Raw genomic sequence first — 19,860 nt, forward strand, 5'->3', positions numbered from 1 at the left:
GGGAACAAAGCTTAGAGTCTTGAGATGGTAAAGTAGGAAAGTTCAGTAATCCCCGGAATAAATGATGGGAGAGAGATATTTGTAATCCAGGGTGAAACGTAGAGAAAAGGCCGTTACTTCGAAATAACCGTCGTCGAAAATTTTATCCGTTGAATCTGTCCATATACGAGTTATCAGCGAAAGTGACCTGTCACAGTAATACCGTCTATCAGGGGTTACCGCACAACATACCCAGGCAAGGGTTAACACAAGTGACAACCGCACACATTTGTTGTGGTTCCGTGTACCGATGATCAACCCACTCTTGTGGGCCGAGGCGAGTTCCAAGCCTCAGCTGCGACTAACTGAAGCTATCAGCTTTTCCAGTCTCTCTCTCTCTCTCTCCTCTCTCTCTCTCTCCTCTCCTCTCTCTCTCTCTCTCTCTCTCTCTCTCTCTCTCCTCCTCTCTCTCTCTCTCTCTCTCTCCTCTCTCTCTCTCCTCTCTCTCTCTCTCTCTCTCTCTCTCTCTCCTCTCTCTCTCTCATCTCTCCTCTCTCTTTTTCTCTCTCTCTCTCTCTCTCTCTCTCTCTCTCTCTCTCTCTCTCTCATGATTAATCCACAGTTAGCGCTGTCAGCCTGTGACTGACGTCATAGTCCCGCCTCCTCACGCCGGCGCTCTTAAAGAAACAGTCACAGTACGGACCGCAGGCTCGTAACAGCTGCAACACAACTTCCCGACTTTTGAACTCAATGCTTCAACTAATAAAGACAACCACGCCATTTGCCTTCTTAACCACCCGATCAATCTGTGCAGTCTCTTTCAGGAGCGATGAACTTGGAGTCTGAGATCCCTCTGATCATCAACACTGTTCAGGGTTTTGCATTTAACAGTGTACTGTCTCATACATTCGACCTACCGAGCTGCCAAGATGATCATCACTGATCAAATCTCACTGAGATTTCTCAGGTCCTGTTGAATTTATTGCCAAGTGCACAAGTACGGAAGGTACAGATACAGAGAAACATTGACTTGTGGCAGCATCACAGGCAAGTACATTCGGATAACACACGGAACACAGATTATACGATTCTCTGTCAGTAACAATCTATTATCTATTAAACATGTCATTAAACCGTATTTTATATACAGTACTTTCTGTCATGATCAATATTTAAATGTGCAATAACGGACTTGAACATGTTGAATTTGGTCCATGTTTCCATTCCTCCTGTAATCCACAACCAGCTCCTTTGTTTTTGACACAATGAGGGGAGAGGTTATTTTCTTGACACCACTGTGTCGGGGTGATGACTTCTTCTCTGTCGGCTGTCTCGTTATTATTTGAGATTAGGCCAGTCAGTGTAGTGTTCGTCAGCAAATTTAATAAGCAGATTGGAGCTGTGGGTGACGACACAAGTCATGGATATACAGAGAGTAAGGAGGGGGCAAGGAGACACCTCTGTGGTGTATGTGTGCTGGGGGTCAGAGAGACAGAGGTGAGGGGAGCCCACTCTCGCGATCTGACAGGAAGTCCAGGATCCAGCATACACAAGACAGGGTGAAGGCCGAGGTCTCTGAGATTCTTGTCGATACTTCTCCGCCTTCGTATGGCTACTGCTCTGCCCATGACTGCAGAGAACTTTGGAGAGCAGAGAACATCAGAGAAACAAGCCTCCCCTCCATGGACTCTTCCTACACTTCCCCTGCCTCGGAAAAGCAGGCCATATACTCAAAGATCCTCACAACCTGGACATTCTTGCTGCAAACCCGCTCCCCCATCGGGGAAGAGATACAAAAGCTTTAAAGCGCGAACCACCCGGCTCAAGGTCGGCTTCCTGTCTGTGGTTATAAGCCAAATGAATGATAAAATGTAATCGACCTCACAGTGTAACTCGACGTGACCCTGCACCATATGTCTATCTGCACTGCACTTTCTCTGCAGCCATAATGCTTTGTTACAGTTATTGTCTTGTCATATATCAACTCAATGTACTGTCGTAACGTATTGATCTGTGTGGATGGTACGTCAGGCAAGCTATTCACTGTAGCTCAGTACGTGATATGAATAAACAATATCCCATTTTAATTGTGTGGAAATATTAGGACAGACTTAGCTTCTGCTTTGGAAACTCAGAAGGAAACTTTACTGACTGTTGTAATTTCTGAGGAATGCAAATAAATGGAAAAGGCTTCAATCTCGCATTACGATCTGCGGTAACTGGGATCAGGTGACCGGTGGTGTGTCTCCCATATCAATATCAGGATCAGGTTTAATAGCACCGGCATATGTCATGAAATCTGTTGTCTCTGCGGCAACAGGAGACCTAATTCATAACAATAGATTTTAACAACTATGAATTACAATAATATACATATTAAATCGTTAAATTATATAAGTAGTGCAAAAATAAACAAAAAAACTAAACTAAACACTTTTAATTGTGTGGATATTCTGGAGCAAAGCTTAACTGAAACTGTCCACATTGATGAGAAGCTCAGAAAAATAGTAAAGGTTAAATTCTCATATGAATGGGTCAGGCATCCAGAAATATTGGCTGCACTTTGGCAGGGACAAACAGTGGAATAGACCATAAGTCCATAAAATTATTGGAGCAGAAGTTGGCCATTCGGCCCACCGAGTCTTTCCGTCATTCAATAATGGGCTGTTCCCAATTCTTCCTGTCATCTCCACTCCCCTGACTTGGTCCCATACCCCTTTGATGCGCTGGCTAATCAAGAGGCTATCTATCTCTGCCTTAAATACACCCAATGACTCTGGCTTCACAGCCACTCATGGCAACAAATTCCACAGATTTACCACCCACTGACTGAAGTAATTTATCCGCATCTCCATTCCAAAATGGACGTCCTTCAATTCTGAAGACATCCCCATCTTGTCCTAGTATCCCCTACCATTGGAAATTTACTTTGCCATATCTAATCTTTAATGGTCTTTTAACATTCAGAATGTTTCTATGAGATCCCTATTATTCTCCAGAACTCCAAGGGACACAGCCCAAGAGCTGTCAGACCTTGCTCATATGGTAACCTTTCATTGCTGGAATAAATTCTAGTGAATCTTCTCTAAACCCCTCTACAATGACAGTATATCATTTCTAAAATAAGGATCCCAAAACTGCACACAATAGTCTGTGTGATCTCACGAGTGCCTTACAGAGACTCACCCATCGCATCCCTGCTCTTAATTCAACCCCATAGAGGACTCTACACCTTCCAGTCATATGTCATCTCCATCCAATGATTTAATATTGTACACAGGGCCACACCACTTCCTGTGCCTACTCCCCTCTCTTTCAGATACACCGTACATCGTTGGACTTCCAGCTGCAAATGGCCGCCCATTCTTTAGCCAAGTTTCACAGATAGCCACAGCGTCATGTTGCCAATCTGTAGGTGGATTTCAAGATTGTCCATTGTATTCCTGATGCTGCCGTGCATTCAAATACAGCACTCTCAGTCCAGTATGTGCTGCTTTCTGTTTTAATTGCACAATGACTCTATTGCCCTGTAACTCATGCCACTGGTTTGATTAAGCTTCATCTCTGCCTGTTCTTTCTATAATCTCCGTTGCACGCCATCTTTGATTTATTTCTGTTTTCCCCCTTCCTCAGTCCAATCACTACCTCGGGTCCCATCTTTGTATACCTGTCTGGACACGCCCCCTCTGCTGACTGCTCCTCCTCCTCCCTCAGTCACCTACTCCTGAGGTCAATAACATTGCTGACTCTGAGTTTACCACCGTCAAATGCCAGGAGGGACATAATAATAATAATAATAATAATATAATAATAAAAGAAGAAGAAGAAGAAGAAGAAGAAGAAGAAGAAGAAGAAGAAGAAGAAGAAGAAGAAGAAGAAGAAGAAGAAGAAGAAGAAGAAGAAGAAGAAGAAGAAGAAGAAAGTTTCTGGTGGCAGCCGTGTAAATAAAATGTGATCTAGCGTGTCCAATCCATTAATAATCTTACCTGTTTCATTCAGATCCCCTCTCATCCTTCTAAGAATGCGAAGGAGACAGACAAACTGAGCCAAGTCACAGACTGATGAAGGGGAGGAATGATCCATTTTGATACAGAGAGGGAAGCAGAGAGTTTGATATTGTCCCTGATGCCGGAACTGTAGCCAGTTAGAAGATGAAGTCTTGTTCCTCCAAATTGTTTTGAGCTGTGACAGTGTTTTTATCAGAAGGCACCATGGAGACTAAAATTATCTGAGTTGAAATGTTGTCCCTTCTCCCAGTGACGTGCTTTGTAAACTTTCAACAGTGTAGAAAGATCAAGGATTTGTGTATGGGAATCTCAAACGTTGTTTCCGCTGTATCTGTCAGTTCACCAGCGCTTGCATGTCACCGATCCTTGAATGTGGGGGCGGAGATACGGGAGAAGACAGCGCCCCACTCGCTGCAAGACAGCCCGATCACGTGTTCGTGATCTGATTGGATACATTGCCACGACGTTGATAGCAGTGTGATGTCATTCACTGACGAAGTGTCTCGGCCCGAAAAGTTGACAGCTCGTTTCAACGGATGCTGAGTTCATCCAGCTTGTTTGTACGTGTTGATGTCATTCACTGGCACTCATTTTGGAAGGGATTCAATCGGCCATCGCAGATACACCAACAGCTTCGCACTGGGAAGCGGCCGTTCACCTGCTCCGTGTGTGCAAAGAGACACATTCAGTTAACCCACCTTGTGATGCTCCGGTGATTTCACAATAAATAGAGGCCACATTTCTGTCCGGAGTGAGCAAAGAGTTTTACTCAGTCATCCCAGCTGCTGCAACACCAGCAACTTCACATCAGGGAGGAAGTTCAAATCAGCTCTGTGTTAAATGTTTAACCCATCACGGTGGACTGAAGGCAGCTGCAGGTTCATGAGGGACTGTTACTGTCAGATTCTGCAGTTCTTTCAGCTGCTCATCGCACCCAGGACTGAACCCTGGTCACTGAGCATTGGAAGAGTCTGTTCTGCTGATGTTAACCTTAAACTGGACTGATGTTTAATATTGTGGATCTGTGAAAGATAAACCAGTTCTGTTTCAAATCCCGTGTCTCAGGTACTGACTGTCTCTGCCAGACTCAGAATGTACACTAGAGAGGCCATGTTTCTGTTCCATATCAGTATTTAGAAATATATCCCTGCCACTCCCCATTCAATCTCCCTGTGATTACCGGTTGCAGCTAGTCGCCACTCTAGGAGATTTCCCTTGAATTTCATAAAATCATAGAAATCTACAGGACATTACAGACGCTTTGGCCCACAATGTTGTGCCGACCATGTAACTTACTCTAACTCTGCCTGAATTACCCTACCGCATAGCCACCTATTTTCCTAAGCTCCATGTACCTATCTAAGAGTCTCTTAAAAGACCCTATTCTATCCGCCTCTACAACCGTCGCTCGCAGTCCATTCCACACGCACACACACCACTCTTTGCTTTAAAAAACTTTGCTCTGACATCTCCTCTGCAGTACTTCCAAGCAGCTTAAACCTCTGCCCCTCGTGTTAGCCGTTTCAGCCCTGGGAAAAAGCCTCTGACTATCCACACGACCAATGCCTCTCATCATCTTATACACCTGCATGAATTCCCTGCATGATTTTCTCCAGGGCTGAATAAGACGATGAGCTCACTGTGGTTTTGACTTTCTTCAGGGCTCTGGACAAAGTTGGTTAAAACTCCTTCTTCCCTGCTCCTTTTCAACGTTTGGGTCATTTTCACCAATTTTAAAGGACGGTGCCTCAGACAGCTGGGTTGTTGCAATTGTTACGTACCAGGAGCAACAGATCACTAATGGAGTCTGGTTTCGATGTGAAAAACCACTATCTTTATTAGTATCTACTCCAAATATAAAAGATTAAACAAAATAAACAGAAGTTAACAGTGTAATGCGTATATGTAGCTCCTAAACTATCAAGCTTGGGAAACAATGTTTAACGTCTTAAGATGGTAAAGTAGAAAAGTTCAGTAATCCACGGAATAAGTGAGTGAAAGGAGAGATTTGTAAATCCACACGAACATGTAGAGAGAAGGCAATTACGAAGAATTCCACGCACACATTTTACGCTGGGTAAACGAAATTAACAGTCGCCGAAGATCTTAGCCGTCGATTCGTTCCGAAATTCACTTCAAAATATCACCAGGTGACAGTGACAGGAATTATCGTCTTCAAGTGGTTACCACAGAACACCCCGATTCCCAGGTAATGGCCAACAGAAGTGATAGCACGGGATACTCCAACAAATCCACACGTATGAATTAACATCAAGATGGCGGCGCGACGACGCAGGGCGCAGCGGCCACTCCAGTAAGGAATATCCGTTATCTGTAAGTAGGGGCCGTGCACAATCCTGATTTGATTGAGACGGATGTGTGAAGCACGGGAGGAACATCTGGCGAAACTTCTGACATGCCTGTGCTGCTGACGCTGCTACTGAGCGATCGGAGAGATCTCCAGAGGAGGAAGGCCCCGAATCCTCGGCTTTGCCTGTTGCTTGGTGGCCGGAGCCGGGGTTGAAGCACTCGGCAGAGATGGTGCTCGGTGCTCGGTGTCGGAGGGCTGGTCGGAGGCACGAAGTTGTCGGAAGTTTTCGGACGGACTCACAGTTGGCTGTGCTCGGGTGCTTCCAGAGGCTGCATCGGGAAGTTTTGCCACGTTGGAGGTTTCTTCCTTCTGCCATCTGCGTGAGATGATGGGGCTATCTGGGACTTGAGACTTTTTTTTACCGTGCCCATGGTCTGCTCTTATCAAATTATGGTATTGCTTTGCACTGTTGTAAACTGTATGTTATAATTATGTGGTTTTTTTGGTCAGTTAGTCTTGGTCTGTCTTGTGTTTATGTGATATCATACTGGAGGAACATTGAATTTCCCCTTGGGGATGAATAAAGTATCTATCTATCTATCTATCTAATTATACGAAGTGACAGTCACACATACGTTTTGCACTGCGTGCTGATGATCAACCCAGTCTTTTGGGCATGGAAGAGTTCCAACTCGTAGCAGTGAGAAGCTGATGTTCCAACAGTCTCTCTCTCTCTCTCTCTCTCTCTCTCTCTTTCTCTCTCTCTCTCTCTCTCTCTGTGTGTGTCTCTCTCTCTCTCTCGCTCTCTCTGACGTCACAGTCCCGCCTTACTCTGGCACTTAAAGCGACACTCAAGTAAACGAACCCGCGGTTTCGTAAAACAATGCACCTCTAAAGTCTGACAGCAGACTAGTGAATGAATCTTCGATGGAGCAGAGTCAGAAACCAGAGAGTTGCCAGCCTGAGCCAGGGCTTTGGGGCTCCGGAGAAGGATGCAGTCCAGAGTTTACGAGGAGGAGGAGGAGCAGGAATCAGACCAGCAGCATGCGGCTACAAAAGAAAGATCAGAAACATTTGGAAACTGGCTGACCGAAAAAGAAGGTGGTTAAGTTCTGCAAAATACTGGTGGAAATCAACAGATGAGGCAGCAAATATGGAGAGGAATAAACAGTCTACGTTTAGGCCGAGCCCCTTCAGCATGCCGAGTCTGTGTACTCCTCTGCTTAGTTGCCGGCTGAACTGCAGAGCTCCTCCAGCATTTTGTGTGTGTACGTCTCTGTATTTCCAGTAACTGCAGAATCTCTCGTGTTTCACATCTGCATTTTACCTTGGCATGAGATACACGTTGATATTGAGTATATTGTATATGGGAGCCGCTTTCTGCGTTAAAACAGCTGCTGATTTTTCTATACACACGAAAAAAAATGAGGTATGGACATTGAACCAGTGCTTGCAGAAATGTTTAATGGCGTCGTGATTACCCATAAGGACTTGCGTCACAGTTTTTGGCCGGCGCTGATGCACCGATCGAATGAGCAGGCGTCAGGGCTGTTGACGTCACTGTGTACACGTATGCGCGCAGTACAGAAAAGGCCTTGGAAAATTTCAATGCAGGTGAGAGTTATTCTCCATTCAGCTAATTTAAACTCCAACTTCGGGACAATGCCCTTGAGGTGTGGCCATTATGGCCCGCAATCCCGGGACAGTCCTGTCTTTTTTTTCCCTCTCTGTCATCCCCACGATCCGTGCACGGGCCCCGGGGAGCTTAGGGCTGATGAGGGAATGGGAGCCAATGCATCTCTCAGACAGAGCTGAGCTCCAGCTATCTGAATGCAAGGATTAGGAACTCGGAGAAAGGGAACTTTTTTTTACATCAGCTGTGAGAAAGCCACCTTTGTTCTACCTCCAATCCTTAATAAGAGAAAATCCACAGATGTTGGAAATCCAAACAACAAACACAAAATGCCGGCGGAATTCATCATTAGTACACTTTTCGATGGTTGCTGCCTGGTCTGCTGAGTTCCTCCTGCATTTTGTGTGTGTGTGTTGCTTGTTCAAACTCCTCTTGTTCTGGACTTTTCTACCGGTGAGAAGATATTTTGTCCCATTCTCTCTGGGTACATAATGATATCAAACAAGTAGCTTTCACATCTGGAATGTGCCAGACTCCAATGAGATGGACTACATTGCCATCAATGAGTTCACCACCATCTGTCACCTGGGAGAGGATTCATGGGAAATATTTATGTACACTACAGAAACTGGTGATACATGTGTGCATTGTGATGATGCAAAAGTTGCTGGAGAATTTGCAAGTGAGAAGAAATGGCTTGATATTTGGAAATCTGACTTTTTAAAGCATATATGTCAAACTCAAGGCCCGTGAGATAATATCTAATTACTATTAAAGCTGGCCCCAGTAATGCGAAGAGCCTATGGCGTATGATATGGCTAATGCTGAGTTTATTCAGGTACCAGGTTTTCAGGGTTTTTAGTGTTTATTCGGCAGTCTTGCTTGGCAGTCTTCTTCATAAGAAACCAAATTTGTAAAGAAAAACACTTTGTAGTTATAGCAGAGGCTGAGACACATGAGAGCAGGCTGAAAAAACGGAGGCAACGAAAGCTGCGTTCGCACGCGTCCGACTGATCCGGCCCGTATGAAGCTGCATTTTGCTCAATCCGGCCCGTGACCTAAAATGAGTTTGACACCCCTGTTTTAAAGCATCATTTAGCAAGCCAACCAGATATTGACAATATGCAAAGGCTTTGGTGAGAAAATCCTTCATTACCCATTCCAGGCCTGCTACATAGGTTGTGTGAGAGTGCAGATGAACTGGATCAAACCCAGAAGAGGTCAAATTTCCTATCGACAGTGATTTGCCAGCTGTGAAAATGAATTCCTCTCTATATTAAATTCACTGTGCGCATGTTGTCACTGGGTTAAAAAAATGCACAGTACAAGGTTTATGTGCACAAGGGTCATTACAAATTAGAGGGGACATTGGTGGGAAGTTGGGGAGACCTCCAGTGTCCCTGATGCCCTCACCTACAAGATGTGCATCCAGCTGCAGCTTGTAACCCTGCACTTCAAGGAGCTGGAATTTGAAATGGGTGAATTCCAGATCATCCAGCAGTTGGAGGGGGTGATAGATATGACATGAATATGGGTAAGTTACACCCAAGGTTCAGGACACAGGACACTGGGTGAGAGCCAGGAAGGGGAATAAGGTTAAATAGCAGAGTACTCTTGTTGATATCCCACACAACAACAGTAGACCACTTTATTGGGGGGAATTACCTGGCAAAGGAAAGTCAAATAGCTGATAGGGGATTTGTTAGTTAGTGGAACAGAACAACAGGGGATGAATATCCTAGTGGTAAGGCTTGCTGGTGGGGGGGAGAGGTGATGTGGTTACAATAAGCTGTAGAAGGTATGGGAGTCAGAATGACAGAACAGATAGTGGAGAGGGTGAATTGAGTTGACTTTATCACATACATACTTCATAAACATGAGGAAAATGCAATTGTATCAGCATGAATTAATCAGTCTGATTGCCTGGTGGAAGATGATGTCCCGGAGCCTGTTGGTCCTTTTGCTGTGGTACTGTTACCTCGATGGTCACAGCAGGAACAGTTTGTGGTGGTGGTGAATTTGGCCTGTTCTTCCCTGATATCCTTTGGGCCCTTTTTACACACCTGTCTGTGTAAGTGTACTGAATTGTGGAAAGTAGATTGTGCAATGTATAATTTCCTTGTTTATATTTAGAGCCTTTTTTAGGTGTATAAAATGATGAGGGGTATTGAGCGTGTGGGTGGCCAGAAGATTTTTCTCCAGGGTTGAAATGGTTAACACGAGGGGGCATAGTTTTAAGGTGCTTTGAAATAGTTACCGAGGGGATGTCATGGGGTAAGTTCTTTATACGGAGAGTGGTGGGTGGGTGGAATGCACTGCCAGTAGCAGTGGTCCAGGCAGGTACAATGGGGTCTTTTAACAGACTCTTAGATAGGTACATGGAACTTAGAAAATTAGAGGGCTATGCAGTTTCTACCTTGTCATGCCCTGGAGATGTATCCACCCTAATCTGCCACAGAATAGCAAACAGCTCCTCTTCTTTAATCTGTACAGGGTCCATGATTTTTTCTAAAATCTAGGCAGTTACTAGAGTAAGTTACATTGTTAGCGCAACATTTTAGGCTGAATGGCATGGAATACACTGTAGATTTCGATGTTCTATTTTGAACAGCAAAATAACTTCTCTTCTTTAAACTGTAGAGGGTCCACGATTTTAATGCCTCTTTTCCACACTCCCATAGACCCTGTGTCCATCTCCTGAGTAAATAGAGATGAAAACATATTTAACATCTCCCCCATCTGCTTTGGTTCCACACGTGGATTGCCATTCCAGTCTTCCAGAGGATCAACTTTGTGCCTTGCAATCCTTTTGCTCTTAATCTATCTCTGGAATCCCTGATGATTATCCTTCATCTTTTCTGCGACAGCAACCTCATGCCTTCTTTTAGTCATCCTGATTTATTTCTTATGTGTTCTCTTGCATTTCTTATACTCCGTAAGAACCTGCCTGCCTATCCCTGTTATGCAACTCCATTTTGTCCTTCACCAGGGTCTCAATATCTCTTAAAAACCAAGGTTCCCTACAGTTTCTACCTTTTCCTTTTATTCTGACAAGCACATACCCGCTTTGTACTATCAATATTTAGATTTGAAGGCCTCCCATTTACCAAGCACACCTTTTCCATAAAGCAGCCTGTCACAGTTGCCAGATCCTGGTGTCATAATTCCAGGTGTTGATCCATCCCTGAACACATCTGCCTGTCCTACACTGCTCCTTGTATTGAAATATACAGGGGTCAGCATAGTCACTGCACTATTCCTGACTTTGTCTGAGGACACTGAGGACAGAACAACAACTGTCTCCAAAACCCCTCCACCCTCTGTTCCATTATTCCGGCCCCCTGCAACTTTAGTTTAAACCCCCCCCCCCCACCTACGCCCTCCTCCCACCATGCAGCTCTATCACCCCTTTGACTTTCATCACCCAAATCTATAAATAGGAGGTGCATACCAGGTACAGGCAGATAAAGAACAAATGGGGGTACTTATGAAGTACAGGAAATTCAAGTGAACACTTATGAAAGAAATAAAAGAAGGCATGAGGTTGCCCCAGCAGACAAGGTGAAGGAGAATCCTCAGGGATTCTGCAGATAGGTTAAGAGCAAAAAGATTGCAAGGGAAAAAATTAAACCTCTGGTAGATCAGAATGGTAATCCACATGAGGTAACAAAATAGATCGGTGTGATTTTTTGCACATGTGCAGGAACCGGATATATAAGTATTTGGATAGTTGTGGATTGATTAAGGATAGACAGCATGGCTTTGTGCATGGTAGGTCATGTCTAACCAACCTTACAGAGTCTCCCGAGGAAGTTATCAGGAAATTGGATGAAGGCAAGGCAGTGGATGTTGTCTGCATGAACTTTGGCAAGGCACTTGGCAAAGTCTCATATGGGAGGTTGGTCAAGAAGGTTCAGTTACTCAGCATTCAAGATGAAACAGTAAATTGGATGAGACAGTTTCTTTGGGAGAAGCCAGAGTGTGGTAGCAGATGGTTGCCTCTCTGACTGGAAGCCTGTGACTATTGGTGTGCCAGAGGGATCAGTGATGGATCTGTTGTTGTTTGTCATCTGTATCAGTAATCTGGATGATAACATGTTTAGCTGGATCAGCAAATTTGTGGATGACACCAAGACTGGGGGTGTAGTGGACTGTGAGGAAGACTATCATGGTTTACAGTGTGAACTGGACCAGCTCGGAAAATGGCTTGAGAAATGGAAAATGGAATTTAATGCAGACAAGTGTGAGGTGTTGCACTTTGGTAGGACCTACCAGGGTAGGTCTTACACAGTGACTGGTCGGGCTCTGAGGAGTGTTGTAGAAGAAAGGAATCTAGAAATACAGGTTTTCTCTGAAAGTGGTGTCACAGTTCGATAGGGATGGAATGAAAGATTTTGGCACATTGGCCTTCGTGAACCGAAGTACTGCGTACTGGAGATAGATGTTATGTTGACTTTGTACAAGATATTGGTGATGCAGAATTTGGAGTATTGTGTGTAATTTTAGACACCAACCTGCAGGAAAGATGTAAAAGAGTTTGAAGGAGTTCAGAGAAAATTCACAAGGATGTTGTCAGGTCTGGAGGACGGGTTATAAGGAGAAATTGAACAGGTCTGGGCTTTATTCCTTGGAATGTAGAAGATTAAGGGGAAATTTTGATGGAGGTGTACCACAATTGTGAGGGCTATAGATGAGGTAAATGCAAGCTGGCTTTTACCACTAAGATGGGGTGGGACTACAACCAGAGGCCATGTGTTAAGGGTGAAAGGTGAAACTTTAAGGGCAATATGAGGGGAAACTTCTTCACACAGATGGTCATCCGGGTGTGCAATGAGCAGCCAGCACAAGTGGTGCATGCGAGCTCATTTTCAACATCTAAAAGGTTTGTATATGTACCTGGATGGTAGGGGTATGTGAGTAGACAATTTAAATAGTTCAACACAAACTAGATGGGCCAAAGGGCCTGCATCTGTGTTGTACTTTTCCATGACTGACAAGAACCTTAAATAATACTAACATTCACTTGAATTCCTTTTAACAGCTGTGCATACCAACCATACATCTGAGTAGGAGATATTTACATGGCATTAAAACTGGCACTTTAAATTAACAGTACCGAAAGGAAAATCCCAGCTGCATGTCAACAAAGCCTATTTTCATGAGAGTGTTTCAGTTACTGTGGGGCCAGGCACCCATGCAGCTCAATGGGAACAGGGAATAATACCAATGGAGAGAGTCAAACTGATCCAAGTAACAGTTTGAAGATGGAAAAAATGCCCCATTCATACAGAGACAGGAAGAGCATCAGAGAGTTTGATTTCAGATACCAGCACTGTGCCCAGTTAGAAGATAATTTCTCTCTCCAACTTGGGTTGTACCTCGCTGTAACAGTGTGATGACAGATCACACCTTGACAACTATAGTGATCTCATCTGAAATGTTGTCCTTCATTCGTTGATGGATTTTGTAAATCTTTTTACAGGTTAAAAATGACAAGGAAGTTTTGCTGTCTCTGTCCAGATATTTAAGAACTGGAGCAAGGGATTCACTCGATCATCTTTCCTGCTCAGACTGTGGGGAGGGATTCACTTGATCATCTGACTAACTGGCATGTCTGTCATTTTACACGGGGGATCCCATTCATCTGCTCAGAAAGTGGGAATGAATTCAGTCTGTCATTTCAACTGAAGGTACATCAGCAAGTTCATACTGGGCAAGGCCATTCACCTGTTCTGTGTGTAAGAAAGCATTTAGTCTGTCATCCCACTTGTGGACACACCAGTCAGTTCACACTGGGCAGAGGCTGTTCATCTGAACTTGTGGGGAAGGATTCACTCGGTCATCTGACCTAATGGCTCACCAGCGAGTTCACACCGGGGAGCGGCCGTTCACCTGCTCGGACTGTGGGAAAGGATTCACTTACTCATCTAAGCTGAAGGTACATCAGCGAGTTCACACTGGAGAGAGGCCGTTCATCTGCTCGGACTGTGGGAAGGGATTCACTCAGTCATCCACCCTACAGAGTCACCAACGAGTTCACACTGGGGAGAAGCCATTCACCTGCTCAGACTGTGGGAAGGGATTCACTCAGTCATCCACCCTACAGAGTCATCAACGGGTTCACACTGGGGAGAAACCATTCACCTGCCCAGACTGTGGGAAGGGATTCACTTTATTATCTCACCTACAGAGACACCAATCAGTACACACTGGAAAGAGGCCATTCACTTGCTCAGTCTGTGGGAAGACATTCACTCAGTCATCCCACCTACAGAGTCACCAGCGAGTTCACACTGGGGAGAAGCCGTTCACCTGCTCAGACTGTGGGAAAAGATTCACTTGGTCATCTGATCTACTGAGACACCAGCGATTTCACACTGGGGAGAAGCCATTCACCTGCCCAGACTGTGGGAAAGGATTCACTTTATTGTCTCACCTACAGAGACACCAGTTAGTACACACTGGAAAGAGGCCATTCACCTGCTCAGTCTGTGGGAAGGGATTCACTCAGTCATCCCACCTACAGAGTCACCAACGAGTTCACACCGGGGAGAGGCCATTCTCCTGCTCAGACTGTGGGAAGGGATTCACTCATTTATCCGAACTACAGAGTCACCAACGAGTTCACACTAGGGAGAAGCCGTACACCTGCTCAGACTGTGGAAAGCATTTCACTAGATCATCCACCCTATTGGCACACCAGTCAGTTCACACTGGGGAGTGGCCGTTCACCTGCTGTGAATGTGGGAAGGGATTCACTCGGTCATCTCATCTACTGAAACACCAGCGAGTTCACTCTGGGTAGCGGCCAATCACCTGCTCAAACATTGGAAAGAGATTCTCTCAGCCATCTCCACCAAATGAGCATCAGTGAATTCACATTGGGGAGAGGCTGTTCACCTGCTGTGAATGTGGGAAGGGATTCACTCAGTTATCTAACCTTGTGACACACTACTGGGTTCACACTGGGAAGAAAGTTTCAATAAGCTGCATGCTGGATATTTGTCCATCACCGTTGCTGAATGTAATTTCGAGAGTGACTGTCGGTGCTGAACTCTGCAATTATTGCTGCTGCTCACCACACCCAGTTCTGCACCCTGGTCACTGGGCACGGGAGGAGTTTCATATAACCATATAACAATTACAGCACAGAAACAGGCCATCTTGGCCCTTCTAATCCGTGCCGAACACTTACTCTCACCTAGTCCCACTGGCACACACTCAGCCCCATAACCCTCCATTCCTATCCTGTCCATATACCTATCCAATTTTACTTTAAATGACAATACCAAACTTGTTTCTCGCACTTCTACTGGAAGCTTGTTCCACACAGCTACCACTCTCTGAGTATAGAAATTCCCCCTTGTGTTACCCTTAAATTTTTGCCCCCTAACTCTCAACTCATGTACTTTTGTTTGAATCTCCCATGCTCTCAATGGCAATAGCTTATCCACGTCAACTCTTATCTATCCCCCTCATAATTTTAAATACCTCTATCAAGTTCAGCCTCAACCTTCTACGCTCCACAGAATAAAGACCTAACTTGTTCAACCTTTCCCTGTAACTTAGATGCTGAAACCCAGGTAACATTATAGTAAATCTTCTCTGTACTCTCTCTATTTTGTTGACATCTTTCCTATAATTCTGTGAACAGAACTGCACACAATACTCCAAATTCGGCCTTGCCGATGCCCTGTACAATTTTAACTTTGCATCCCAACTCCTATACCAATGCTCTGATTTATAAAGCCCAACATACCAAAAGCTTTCTTCACCACCCTATCCACATGAGATTCCACCTTCAGGGAACTATGCACCATTATTCCCAGGTCACTCTATTCTACTGCATTCTTCAATCCCCTACCATTTACCTTGTATGTCCTATTTGGATTATTCATTCCCAAAATGTAGCACTTCACACTTCTCAGCATTAAACTCCATCTGCCATCGTTCAGCCCACTCTTCTAACTGGCCTAAATCTCTCTGCAAGCTTAGAAAACCTACTTTATTATCCAGAACGCCACCTTCCTTAGTATCATCTGCATACATACTAATCCGATTTACCACTCCATCATCCTGATCATTAATGTAAATAACAAACAACTTTGGACCCAGTACAGATCCCTGAGGCACAGCACTAGTCACCGGCCTCCAACCTGACAAACAGTTATCCACCACTACTCTCTGGCATCTCCCATACAGCCACTGTTGAACCCATTTTACTACTTCAATAATAATACCTAACAATTGAACCTTCTAAACTAACCTTCCATGTGGAACCTTGTCAAAGGCCTTACTCAAGTCCATATAGACAACATCAACATCAACTCATCAACTTTCCTCGTAACCTCTTCAAAAAATTCAATAAGATTTGTCAAACGTAACCTTCCATGCACAAATCCATGTTGACTGTTCCTAATTAGACCCTGTCTGTCCAGATAATTATATATATATATATATACCATATCTAAGAATACTTTTCATTAATTTACCCACCACGAACATCAAACTGACAGGCCTATAATTGCTAGGTTTACTCTTAGAACCCTTTTTAAACAACGGAACCACATGAGCGATACGCCAATCCTCTGACACCATCCCTATTTCTAATGACATTTGAAATATTTTTGTCCCCTGCTATTTCTACACTAACTTCCCTCAAGTTCCTAGGGAATATCCTGTCAGGACCCGGAGATGTATCCACTTATAGATTCCTTAAAAGCGCCAGTATTTCCTCCTCTTTAATCATCATAGTTTCCATAAATTCCCTACTTGTTCCCCTTACCTTACACAATTCAATATCTTTCTCCTTAGTGAATACCGAAGAAAAAAAATTGTTCAAAATCTCCCCCATCTCTTTTGGCTCCACACATAGCTGTCCACTCTGATTCTGTAAGGGACCAATTTTATCCCTCACTATCATTTTGCTATTAATATAACTGTAGAAACCCTTTGGATTTATTTTCACCTTCCTTGCCAAAGCAACCTTGTATCTTCTTTTAGCTTTTCTAATTTTTTTCTTACATTCTTTATATTCCTCGAGCACTTTATTTACCCCATGCTGCCTATATTTATTGTAGATATCTCTCTTTTTCCTAACCAAGTTTCCGATATCCTGTAGCGGGGTGCTACGCGCAGCGCTGAAATTACGACACGGAGTCGATAAACTGCAGCCACAGAATAAGTTTATTTCAAAAAACTTTTAAAGTCTTGCTTTAAAGCCTGTCTCCCCCACTCGATACTTCGAGAGGCACGTAACTGAAACCCCTTGAGGCTATCTCCCTTTGTCTCTGGCTCTGGCTAATTGTCAGCCGGTTCGAGTGAGCTAGTAATTGGGTCACCACAATCCTTTAAAAACTATGGCTCTCTCAAATTTCTAACCTTTACTTTCAACCTAACAGGAACATAAACATTCTGTACCCTTAAAATTTCACCTTTAAATGACCTCCATTTCTCTATTACATCCTTCCCATAAAACAAATTGTCCCAATCCATTCTTTCTAAATCCTTTAACATCTCCTGAAAGTAGGGCCTTTCTCCAATCAAAAATCTCAACCCTGGGTCCAGTCCTATCTTTCTCCATTATTATATTGAAACTAATGGCATTATAGTCACTAGACCCGAAGTGCTCCCCAACATATACCTCTGTCACCAGGCCTATTTCATTCCCTAACAGAAGATCCAACACTTCCCCTTCTCTAGTCAGTACCTCTATGTATTGCTGCAAAAAACAATCCTGCACACATTTTACAAACCCTAAACCATCCATCCCTTTTACAGTATGGGCTTCCCAGTCTATGTGGAGAATTAAAATCTCCCACAATCACAACCCTGTGCTTACTACAAATGTCTGCTATCTCCTTGCAAGTTTGTTCCTCCAATTCTGGCTCCCCATTAGGTGGTCTATAATACACCCTTATGTATTACTACACCTTTCCCATTCCTCAATTCCACCCAAATAGACTCCCTAGATGAGCCCTCTAATCTATCCTGCCAGAGCACCGCTGTAATATTTTCTTTGACAAGCAAAGCAACACCAGCCCCTCTTGTCCTTCTGATTCGATCACACCTGAAGCAATGAAATCCAGGAATATTTACTTTTCAATCACACCCCTCCTGCAACCATGTTTCACTGATAGCAACAACATCATATTTCCAGGTATCAATCCATGCTCTAAGCTCATCCACCTTTCTTACAGTGCCCCTAGCATTAAAATAAATGCATTAAAGAAATTCTCCACCTCTTCCTCTCTGTTTATCTCTAACAATACAAAGAACTTTACTGTCTTATTTTTCTTCCTTCTCCCATACATCTGTTCCTAATCTCTGGTTCCCCTCCACACTCCCCCCCCCACCCCCCCCCCCTGCCGTATCTAGCTTAAATCCACAGGCGCCTCTCTAGCAAACCTGCCTGCAAGAATATTTGTCCCCCTCCAGTTCAGATGTAAAACGTCCCGCTGGAACAGGTCCCACCTTCACTGGAAAACTGCCCAATTATCTACAATTCTGAAGCCCTCCCTCCTGCACCATGTCTTCAGCCATGTGTTGATCTGCACTATCTTACTATTTCTAAACCCACCTGCACGTGGCACTGGTAGCAATCCTGAGATTGCTATCCTGGAGGTCCTGTCCTTTAACTTAGCACCTAGCTCCCTAAACTCACCTTTCAGGACCTCCTCACTCTTCCTACTCATGCCATTGGTCCCTACATAGACCACGACATCCGGCTCCTCTCCCTCCCTCTTGAGAATACTGAGATCTCGATCCGAGATATCACGGACCCTGGCACCAGGAAGGCAACAGACCATCCGGGACTCTCGATCTCTTCCACAGAACCTCTTATCTGTCCCCCCTAACTATCGAATCCCCTATCACTACTGTTCTCCTCTTTTCCTTCCTTCCCTTCTGAGCTGAGGGTCCAGTCTCGGTGCCAGAGACACAATCACTGCATCTTGTCCCTGGTAGGTCATTGCCACCAACAGTATCCAAAACGGTATACTTGTTGCTAATGGGAACAGCCACAGGGGTGCTTTGCTCTTCCTGTCTATTCCCCTTCCCTCTCCTGATAGTCACCCAACTACCTGTCTGCTGACTCCTAGGGGTGACAATCTCCCTGAGACTCCTGTCTATTTCTGCCTCTGCCTCCCAAATGATCCGAAGTTCATCCAGCTCCGGCTCCAGTTCCCTAACACGGTTTGTCAGGTGCTGCAGCTGGATGCACCTTTTGCAGACAACAGTGCTCGCCCTGACTTCCCACATGCTGCAATCGGAGCACTCAACTGCCCTAACTGCTGCCTCCTCCTAAGCTAATTAGATTAGTTAAAGGTGCTTACCCGGCCTTACCTCACCTGGAGTTAAGCTCGTTCTCAGCCTCTGCTCACTATTTAAATTCTCCCGCTGCCACACGGGCCGACGTTTTATGCGCTTGCGCAGTTGTGCCCCGTTCAAACCTCGCCAAAGCCTGACTGAGCCAAAGCCGTCCCACTCTGCCTCAGTCCACTCCGACGATGGCCACTGTATATGGCGGTCTTTCTTTTTAAAACTTTGGCGCGCTGCGTCACGCGCCTGTGCAGTCTTTGCCCCGATCAGTTAAAAAAAACAGCTTCTCTCTGAGCTTCTTTTACCTTTTCCCTCTCCGCCTCTTGCCGTGATTGAAATAACCATTGAAAACTTCCTCTCCTTTTTATACCTTTGGCGCGCTACGTTTCTTCTGCAGAGTGAAGAAGCCGAGCTGACTGAAATTCTGTCTGCGATGTCCTTCGCCCCTCTAATCTCTGGGCTGAGGAAGAATGACATTGGTAGTTGACCTCCTTAATCTCGACGCATTTCCATATTATGGGTTATTTTCTCTCCTGAGAAAGCACTCCTGTCCTCTGAAGACTGAAAGCAGAATGGGAAACCATCAGTTGGATGTTCCAACGAAGCAGGGA

General features: G+C 44.6%; 1 protein-coding gene across 1 annotated transcript; it reads left to right on the forward strand.

Annotated features, from left to right (window-relative positions):
- Positions 1–13,450: 13,450 nt before the first annotated feature.
- On the forward strand, positions 13,451–15,173 carry LOC140721986 (uncharacterized). Its single transcript, XM_073036808.1, has one exon. The coding sequence runs from the start codon at positions 13,782–13,784 to the stop codon at positions 14,733–14,735; it is 954 nt and encodes a 317-aa protein (XP_072892909.1). The 5' UTR covers positions 13,451–13,781; the 3' UTR covers positions 14,736–15,173.
- Positions 15,174–19,860: the final 4,687 nt, after the last annotated feature.

Source organism: Hemitrygon akajei, unplaced genomic scaffold (assembly GCF_048418815.1).
Source record: "Hemitrygon akajei unplaced genomic scaffold, sHemAka1.3 Scf000066, whole genome shotgun sequence".
Taxonomy (NCBI): Eukaryota; Metazoa; Chordata; class Chondrichthyes; order Myliobatiformes; family Dasyatidae; genus Hemitrygon; species Hemitrygon akajei.